Raw genomic sequence first — 9652 nt, 5'->3', positions numbered from 1 at the left:
TTTGGCAAAGCTGGGCATACTGGATTACGATGGAAGCAAACAAAATAGAGTACTAGGTGGCACATATTCAAGGAAAGGATTTCACGTAGATAATGAAAATGCGTAGTCGCGTTTATATGTGTATATATATATATATATATATATAAATAAAGAAAAGAAACAAACGCAAGAATCATCGTCCGTGCACGCCGTGGCATTGGAACTTTGGAGCTACACTAGAGGTGACATGGTTTCGGAAAGGCTATATGCACCAACCAAACATGTTATACACTATAGTACCCCGTAAGTAATCCAGCCAGCCCTAGACTGGCTTGCCACGAGTCACCACCAGGTGAGCAGAAGATATTGTGGTCTATAAACTGTAAAAATCAGCGCTAGAATTTTTAGTGCGTACAGTAGTCGCGTTCGCCATGGGGTGGGAGGTGCCCGGCCGTTGGAATTCTTGCGCCTCGCCTACTTTTACTTTGGTTGTGGCAGCCACACCCCGCACAGGCACACGTAATCCAGCCAGCCAGTCAAAAACGCAAGCAAGCAAGCAAGGGCCTGCCATTTTGGCAGTCTTTCCGTACCCTCCCACGCAAGGCTGGCCCACCACCCTGCGCTATCACGTAGACGGCAACGCCCGATCCCCCACCGTCGGATCCGGCGCGTGCGGCCGCGATGGGGCCTTGCCCGGAGTGGTTGCACCGTGCTGCCAGCGCCGGGCCGCGCGCTCTTTGCCTATAAGAGGAAAGCGTGCGCACTCCCCCCACCCGGGACTGAGAGGAGGTGGAGAGGGTTTTTGGAGACGAGACTCTTGCCATTCCTCCCCCGCATCCCTGCTCGCATCGCCGCTTCATTCAATCGGTAAGAGAAGAAACAGAGGGGCTGGTGATTTTCTTGTTTGGCCTTCTTCCCCCCCCCCCCCCCCCCCCCCCCCTCTGTTTTTAACAGTGATATCATCTCTCGGGCTCTCGCTCTGCTTTTCTTTCTTGTGTTATTTCTTTCCGCTTCTTTTCCCCTGGTTTCTTATGGTTTAATCTCTCTTGCCGCCACTGTTTATTTTTTCCATGTTATTTCGGATGCTCATCTCCATATATGTTCCCGATCTAGCTTCCCCGTGTTATTTTGGTTTAGTACTGGCCGTTCCTCTCGCTCTCTGCCCGCTTCTTCTTCTTGTTCGTGGTCGATCGATCGGCCTCCTTCCGCAACTTCCTTTCTCTCCTTCGTCCTCCTCCCTTGTCTTTGGACTAATCTCTCTGCCTCTTCTCATTAATCTCTTGCAGGTGTTGATTAATCAGCGTCGGATCCATCGATTCAGGAGATCCAGGCCACCAAGAGACGGGGTAATGCATGTTCTTTGCTCTACTCCTTTCCTTTCCTTTGCTCTTCTGCCATGATTCCGTCGTCTTTGTGTGCCTGCGTGTGTCATCCGGTGACTGACTGGCGGCGCAAGAGGGTTTTTTCTTTTCTGTTTTTTTTTCTTTGAATCATTTCTTTTTTCTGTCGATTGATGATCGTGGGAGGGGAGCCCTGCGTTTCACGCGCACCATTTCTTTTTTAGGCTATTTCACTAACACCGACTACGGCCTCTGGCACGCAAGATCCATTTCTTCCCAGCCAGATGGGCTGGATGGGCCGGCCTTGGGCTAGATCTACCTGTTTTTCTTAGAACAGTCGGGCTAGATTTACTTTTGTTTTTTGAGCGGGATCGGGCTAAAAACTGCTACGGGGAGATTTGTTTCTGGCCCAACAAAACGGAGGTCGCTTCTAGATAGGCCGTCATCTCAGCTTTTTCGCCGGCACCGGCCGCGGACGGTGGCGACGATGCCGAGCTCGCGGCGCCGTGCGCTCTCATGTTTCCTGCCGGTGACGGGTCGGCTTCCTCGGCGCGTCCCCAGCTACGACCCCGCCGCGCGTGAGCACGAGGTGTTTGTGGTATTGCTTCAGAGGGTTTGTGACCCTTGAGAAAGAGGTGCGCTGGCTGCTGGCGTTTGGTCTTCAGCCCGCATATGGATGCCTCAGTCCTGTTCTTTCCTTAGTATGCGACTTGGTATGTGAATGTGCACTCCCTCAGTGCGTATGAGCAGCGTCGAATGAGTCCTACTAGTCATGCTTACATCTTGAACATTGTTCAGTTCCTGAGGTGCGCCGGCGTTTGATCCTAATTTAGCCAGCATATGGATGCCTCAATCGTGTTCTCCTTATGCGATTTGGCATGTGCATGTGGGCTCCCTCTGTGCGTACGAGCAGCCTCGAATGAGGTCTGCTTGTCATGCTTACATCTTGAACATTGTTCCATGCATTGTGCATTTGTTGTTTTAATAACACGCTTGGTATGGTGCGCACAAGTTGTATCTCCTTATGCGATTTGGTATGTGAATGTGCGCTCCCTCGGTGCGTCGAATGAGGCCTACTTGTCATGCTTACATCTTGAACATTGTTCAGTTCCTGAGGTGCGCTGGCGTTTGATCCTAATTTAGCCCACATATGGATGCCTCAATCGTGTTCTCCTTATGTGATTTGGTATGTGAATGTGAGCTCCCTCTGTTCGTATGAGCAGCGTCGAATGAGGTCTGCTAGTCATGCTTACATCTTGAACATTGTTCCATGCATGTGTGCATTTGTTGTTTTAATAACACACTTGGTATGTTGCGCACAAGTTGTTTCTCCTTGTGCGATTTTGTATGTGAATGTGCGCTCCCTTTGTGCGTATGAGCAGCGTCGAATGAGGTCTGCTAGTCATGCTTACATCTTGAACATTGTTCCATGCATGTGTGCATTTGTTGTTTTAATAACACGTTTGGTATGGTGCGCCTAAGTTGTTTCTCTTGTTGTTGTGGATTGGTTACATAACATTGCTCCTCTTGTTGGTTACATAACGTCCATGTGTTAGTTAACAACTGCTTATTGTTTCTATCTGATCATCCCTTATTTTCAGGTCTGCTATGGACTGCAGTTCAGACGAGTCGTCAGAGCTAAGTGATACCGATATCGATGACTATGCTGACAAGGCGTACGCGAACCTTAAGTTGGGCAAGCTTGTGGCGAGATTCGGCGCCGACAGGTTTAGGTGCCCCTTCTGCCCCGGGAAGAAGAAGCAGGACTACCGATACAATGAGCTGCTTCAGCACGCAATCGGTGTGGGCACATCCAACCGTGCCGCCAAAGTGAAGGCAAACCATCAGGCATTGGCCAACCATCTCAAGACGGACCATGCCGACGCTGCAGGCTCGTTGCCTCCGCGACAGGCCGTGGCGCTCATCAACCCTCCAAGGCCTGTGCAGGACCAGGAGCTGTTCGTTTGGCCCTGGATGGGCATCCTTGCCAATGTTCCAGTAGAGCAAACACAGAGAGGTGGAGCCATTATATTGCAGCAGCTGGCTGGTTTCAAGCCCATACATTTCAATGCTGTGCATTGTCCTGACGGCGGGTACACTGGCTTTGCAATAGTCCGTTTCAACAAGGATTGGATCGGGTTCAAGGATGCCTTGGGATTCCACAACTACTACAAATCATATCATCTGGGTAAAACGGATTGGGAGGCAAATAAATGTGGCAAGTACATGTTCGCTTGGCTGGCAAAAGAGGAGGATTACAAAGCCGATGATCCAGTTGGCAAGTTCTTGTCAGAAAATGGTGATCTCAAGACAGTGGCTGAACTGCAACAGGAGATGTCCCGCAAGACTGACACTCTCATAACTAATTTGACGAGCCAGATTAGTGCTAAGAGCAAGTACTTGATGGAACTTGAGTGCAAGTGTAATCAGATGGATCTTGCTCTTCAAAGGGCCATGGAAGATGGCGACTCGCTGGACCAACGCTACAACGAAGGTATTCCCCACCCCCAAAGTCTCGTGCAATTGCTGTATGAATGGTCCACTTGTTTACATTGTGAATATGATCATGTCTACTGTATCATGTTTATTTCTTTTCTGTACAGAAATGCGAAAGATGCAGTCAACTGCTCGTGAACATTCGCTAAAAATTTTCCATGAGACTGATCAGCTGAGAAAGCAGTTGGATGAGAAAGAGAACGACATCAAAAGGAGATCAAAGCAACTAAGTGAAATAGTTGCTCAAACTGACATGGAAAGAAGAAAATTGGAGAATGAGAGGAAGAAGGTTTGAAATTTATTCACATAACTGTTTACTATAAAATGCATCATTTATACCGGAATTCAGTGAATAGCTTTCTTGGTCTAGAAATTGTCTCTGTTTACTACATACTGATATTGTTCTCGGAATAGCATTTTGGCATGCTTGTGGTGATCTTTTTGTGGAAAAAACTAGCTGGCTAGTTATCTTACTGCTGAACTAATTTCCCTTCAGAATGATGGTCAAAACGACTCCCTTAACATGGCCAGAATTGAGCAAGAAAAAGCCAATGAAGGTGTGCGAATTCTTGTTGAGAAACACAAGGTATGCACTCCTACCCTTCCAATTGTTGGTGCCATTCAAATGTCTTGAGAGTTTTCATTCCAGAATCTAGAATTTAGAAACGGTTTTTTTTTTATTAGAAACAGAATCTAGAATTTACCCTGACATGTCAAATACCTTCCAGAAAGAGAAGGAAGCTGCTCTGAACAAAATCTTGCAGTTAGAGAAGCAGCTGGATGAGAAGCATCAGCTGGAGCTGGATATTCAACAGCTTAGAGGCAAACTGGAGGTGGTGAAGCACATGGAGGGAGAGGGTGTCGATGTGAAGAAGCGTACCGAAGAGCTGAATAGGGATCTGCAGGATAGAATTGACGCAATGGAAGACCTGGAAGAGCTAAATCAAACTCTGATTATCAAGGAAAGGATGACCAATGATGAATTGCAAGATGCAAAGAAGGAGCTTATTTTGGTAACGTTATATACACACTTGTTCTCCTTAACAGTTTTTTTATTTTTCGGGGAGAATTCCGTAGACTAAATTCTTGAGCTTGTTGGCTTACAGAGCTTGGCGGATCTGTTGGGCCCGCGTAGCAACATTGGAATCAAGAGGATGGGTCAGGTGGACGAGAAGCCGTTTGTTGAAGCTTGCAAGCCAAAGTATGGCGTGGAGGCGGACACAAAAGCTCTTGAATTATGCTCCATGTGGCAAGACAATATGAGGGATGCCAATTGGCACCCTTTTAAGATAGTGACTACAGGTGAAAAGTCTGAGGTACGAACGATCAATTGAGTGATTCTTATCTTGTGCCTTCTTGTCTTAAACAAACACTTGCTGACAAGTACGTACATGGTGCAATGATCAACGCTAACACGATGTGATGTGTCCCCAGCAAATCATCGACGGAGGCGACGAGAAGCTGGTGGGGTTGAAGGAGGAGCTGGGCGAAGAGGTTTACAAGGCTGTGACCACCGCGCTGGTGGAGATGAACGAGTACAATGCCAGCGGCAGCTACGTGGTCTCAGAGCTGTGGAACAACAAAGAGAACAGGAAGGCTAGCATGGGAGAAGTGGTGGAGCATATCCTCAAGCAGTGGAAGGCGAAACGTAAGAGGTGATAAATGTATCCTACTACATTCCTGCTACTCGAACAAGCTAAGGTTTTCATTTTGGGGATCGGAGAAGACTTCGCGACTGTGCCCTTGTAATAATGTTGGTGAACCTGCAAGCTATGTGCTGCTCAATCAGTCTGAGAGCAGTGATGTATCTCCCCTTTTATTCCATTCGGAGTTGCCAGACAATGGTCGCAATGAATCGTTTTTCTTCCTTATTATGATTGCTTCTTTTTTCTGCATTGGATCGTTTTATTGTCTTCCATGAGTGTTTTTTTTCCTTGTTGGGCTGTTGGCAGCTGGCATGAACGCGACCAGCCTTTTTGCTGTTGCGAGAAGCACCTGTGCTCTCCCCCGCACAAAAAAAAAAAAAAAAAGTGGAGCACTTGTGCTCTGAAGTTGGAAGACGTGGTTTAGCCTCAAAATTTCAATGCTTTTGTTTGTCCATGTGAGAATTTATTTGGCACATTTGGTTTTTCGTATAGGTGCCGATCGCATTCCGAGCGCCCGTTGCGCTGTCCCGCCCCCAGCTGTGGTTGCAGCTCATCCGCCCATGGTTGCAGCATCGGGTGCGCCGCTTCACAATGCCAGTCATTGCATCTACACGGGCGTGTTTATAGTCCCCAGTGCCCGTTATTCGCTATGAGATGTGTAAAGGTTACTTGTGCGAGTGAGAGGTCGATGCTAGCTTCGGCTGGTCGCCCGATTTAAATTATTACTTAACCAAAGGTAAAGGGGAAGGGAACAGCGCAGAGAGGGGTGAGGGTGTGGGATGGCGCAAAACAATTTCACCACAAGTAGGCAGGCGGTGCCCGCTTTCGCCTGCAGCTGCTCCCCGCCTCCCACTCTACTAGTCGCGTCCCACATGCCTGTCCGGGTGCAACACAGATGATCGGGCGCCGACTTCGTCTCGGTGTCCGTGCCCGCTCCCTCACCACGGCAGCCGTCTGGCGTGGCGACCTCGCCGGCGCCGCGGAGACCATCGCGGCCACCCCCCGCAAGACCACGGCCGACTACAACCGCCTCCTCGCGGGCTACGCGAGGGCGCCCGGCGGCCGCCTCACGGGCGCGCGCCACCTGTTCGGCCGAATCCCGCACCCCGACGTCGTCTCCTACAACACGCTCCTCTCCTGCCACTTCGCCGCCGGCGACGTCCGCGGCGCCCGGGAGCTCTTCTCCGCGATGCCGGGCAGGGACGTCGCGTCCTGGAACACCATGGTGTCCGGGCTGTCCCGGAACGGGGCCGTGGACGAGGCCAGTGCCTTGTTCCTGGCCATGCCTGCGAGGAACTCCGTCTCCTGGAACGCCATGGTTTCCGGGTTTGCCTCCGCTGGGGACATGGGCATGGCCGAGGACTGCTTTAGGGACGCGCCCCACAAGGAGGACCCCGTCCTTTGGACAGCCATGGTGTCAGGGTACATGGATGCTGGCCATGTGGACAAGGCAACGGAGTTCTTCCAAGGAATGCCGGTGAGGAACTTGGTTTCCTGGAATGCCATGGTTGCTGGCTACGTCAAAAACTCACGCGCGGATGACGCTTTGAAGGTGTTCAAGACGATAGTCAGGGATGCCGATGTTCGGCCGAACGAGTCAACGTTAAGTAGCGTGCTCCTTGGATGCAGCAACCTGTCTGCGCTGGGATTTGGGAGGCAGGTACATCAGTGGTGCACCAAGTTGCCGCTGAGTCGGAGAATAACCGTTGGCACGTCGCTCGTGAGCATGTACTGCAAGTGCGGCGACTTGGAGGGAGCGTGCAAGCTGTTCGGTGAGATGCGTACAAGGGATGTAATTGCATGGAATGCAATGATTTCAGGATATGCACAGCATGGCCATGGGCAGGAAGCTATCAAATTGTTTGAAAAGATGAAGGCTCTAGGTGTTAAGCCTAATTGGATTACTTTTGTGGTAGTGCTGACTGCTTGTATCCACACTGGATTTTGTGATTTTGGAATACAGTGTTTTGAGACAATGCAGGAAATCTATGGAGTCGAGCCCCGGGCTGATCATTACTCTTGCATGGTGGATCTCCTGTGCCGAGCCGGTTTGCTTGAAAGAGCTGTGTGCTTGATTAGCTCTATGCCTTTTGAGCCACATCCTTCTGCCTATGGCACTCTATTGGCTGCTTGTAGAGTTTATAAAAACTTGGAGTTTGCTGAGTTTGCTGCTGGAAAGCTGATCCAACAGAACCCACAGAGCGCAGGCGCCTATGTACAGTTGGCAAATATTTATGCTGTAGCGAATCAGTGGGATGACGTCTCCAGAGTAAGGAGGTGGATGAAGGATAATGCAGTTGTCAAAACACCTGGGTATAGCTGGATTGAGATAAAGGGCATGATTCATGAGTTCAGATCAAATGACAGATTACATCCTCAGCTTCGTTTCATTCATGAAAGATTGGACCGGTTGGAGGAGCGGATGAAGGCAATGGGTTATGTTCCAGATCTTGACTTCGTACTGCATGATGTAGACGAGAGTCTTAAGGTGCAGATGCTAATGAGGCACAGTGAGAAGCTCGCTATTGCTTTTGGCCTGATTAGTACCGCACCTGGGTTAACCTTGAGGATATTCAAGAATCTCAGGGTCTGTGGAGATTGTCATAATGCTGCGAAGCTCATCTCCAAGATCGAGGATAGAGAAATCATCCTGAGGGATACAACACGTTTCCATCACTTTAAAGGTGGGCATTGTTCATGTGGAGATTACTGGTGAATAAAGCCAGTAACAAGGTTTGGTATAATACTGGCAAATTTGATAGGGATGCAACAGCAATTAATCCTTAACAAGAACAAGACATGTGAGAATTTACCATAGTGGTTTCTTAGTGTTGTTGCTTGGACAACATGTTGTATCCTGTGAGGTTAGGCGAAGCCTAATAACCCTATTGTGGCACTTGACAGAGACATTGTTGATTGATGTGGCAGGAGTGCAATATCAAGAAGCAAAGGTGTATGGAAGGACTGATGAAGCACATTTGATTTATATTTCACATCTAGGTATCAGGTAGTTGGAGATGTGTATGCTCCAAGTCCCAGCACTATTTGTACTGCTCCAGTAGTTGATTCATGGGTTCAGGTCAACTGACAGATTGCACTTGTCAGCTTCGTTTGGTTCATGAAAGATTGGACCATAATAAGGATAGATGCCAATTTCCAGAGGGAGGCAACATTACTTGAACCCCTTACAATAATCAGAAAAAGAAAAGGAATGTTGTGCGATCTGCAATGGATCCGCGAAATATTCAACAGCCTAGAACCTGAGCAGTTTACAACTGTTGTTTTCCTTTGTGTTATTGGGCTGGAAGAAAAGGATTACTGTGAGGTCCAACAAAGCCTATTATGTAACTTTACAGACACTGTTGATTGTTGTTGCGCGGGTGCAAAATCCATAGGCAAATTGCGGGCGAGGATTTCTTGCTAAAGTGCCTTTGTTTTATAAAGTTTTGCATCTCGGTATCAGGGAGTTCTTTTTTTCTTTTCTTTTTTTGTCTCGGTATCAGGGAGTTGTAGATGTGTATGATGCTCCAAGTCATAGAACTATCCATACTAGTACTGCAGTTGTTGATTCACAGCAGAGAGTTGTGAACCACTACTGCAGTGAATGGCACAATAGAAAGAAATACAAGTTTGCATAAGAGCATCTTCAGCCGCGCCCTCAACAGGTTCGCGCGGCCAGTTTTTTTCACTGACGAGAAAAAACGGCCCAGTCGCGTTCCAGGAGCCCGTTTTTCGCTGGGTAGGGCTGAAATTGGCTCCGGCGGTCTCAGGCCGAACCCAGCACGCTGGGGTCGTCCGGGGCGCCGGCGGAAACATTTTTGGCGCGAAAAATCTCTGGGCCCGTTGAGTCAGCGACTGGCGCGCGGTCGTCGTCCTCATCTCCTTGTTTCCCGCGGGAATCAACGAAGGCTACGTCGTCGGCCAGCCTTTCATTGATTCACGGGCGACACAGTGAAGACCCGGCGATGCACGTCCCGTCGGTTCCTGCCACGTGTTCACCTGGCACCGCTCCGCATGCTCGCCTGCTCGCTGCTATATTGTTGGGGAATGTTGCATGGAAAACAAAAAAAAAATCTAAGCACACGAGAGACCTATCATGATGATGATCATCTACGAGAGGGGAGATCGGATCAACATACCCTTGTAGATTGTTAAGCGGGAAGCGTTAAGAAACGCGGACTATCATTATGG

At 49.0% G+C, this 9652-nt stretch overlaps 2 protein-coding genes across 2 annotated transcripts; both read left to right on the top strand.

The window, feature by feature from the left end:
- The first annotated feature begins 740 nt into the window (after positions 1 to 740).
- On the top strand, positions 741 to 5686 carry LOC123412222 (factor of DNA methylation 1-like). The gene is made up of 8 exons (XM_045105163.1): positions 741 to 846; positions 1266 to 1325; positions 2921 to 3813; positions 3923 to 4104; positions 4312 to 4401; positions 4544 to 4828; positions 4922 to 5131; positions 5250 to 5686. Exons 3-8 carry the CDS (start codon positions 2928 to 2930, stop codon positions 5472 to 5474), a joined length of 1878 nt encoding a protein of 625 aa, XP_044961098.1. The 5' UTR covers positions 741 to 846; positions 1266 to 1325; positions 2921 to 2927; the 3' UTR covers positions 5475 to 5686.
- Positions 5687 to 6194: 508 nt separating this feature from the next.
- On the top strand, positions 6195 to 8920 carry LOC123408803 (pentatricopeptide repeat-containing protein At4g16835, mitochondrial). The gene has a single exon (XM_045101848.1). It carries the CDS (start codon positions 6357 to 6359, stop codon positions 8175 to 8177), a length of 1821 nt encoding a protein of 606 aa, XP_044957783.1. The 5' UTR covers positions 6195 to 6356; the 3' UTR covers positions 8178 to 8920.
- The last annotated feature ends 732 nt before the right edge of the window (positions 8921 to 9652 follow it).

Source organism: Hordeum vulgare, chromosome 7H, assembly GCF_904849725.1.
Source record: "Hordeum vulgare subsp. vulgare chromosome 7H, MorexV3_pseudomolecules_assembly, whole genome shotgun sequence".
NCBI lineage: Eukaryota > Viridiplantae > Streptophyta > Magnoliopsida > Poales > Poaceae > Hordeum > Hordeum vulgare.
The sequence above is the reverse complement of the archived record's forward strand: the minus strand, read 5'-3'. Positions and strand labels throughout refer to the sequence as shown.

Bases quoted from the DNA above. Each gene is read 5' to 3' on its own strand.
- LOC123412222 (XM_045105163.1), top strand. From the start codon at position 2,928: ATGGACTGCAGTTCAGACGAGTCGTCAGAGCTAAGTGATACCGATATC. The intron at 3,814-3,922 runs GTATTCCCCACC...TTTTCTGTACAG, and splicing joins GGACCAACGCTACAACGAAG to AAATGCGAAAGATGCAGTCA. The intron at 4,829-4,921 runs GTAACGTTATAT...GTTGGCTTACAG, and splicing joins CAAAGAAGGAGCTTATTTTG to AGCTTGGCGGATCTGTTGGG.
- LOC123408803 (XM_045101848.1), top strand. From the start codon at position 6,357: ATGATCGGGCGCCGACTTCGTCTCGGTGTCCGTGCCCGCTCCCTCACC.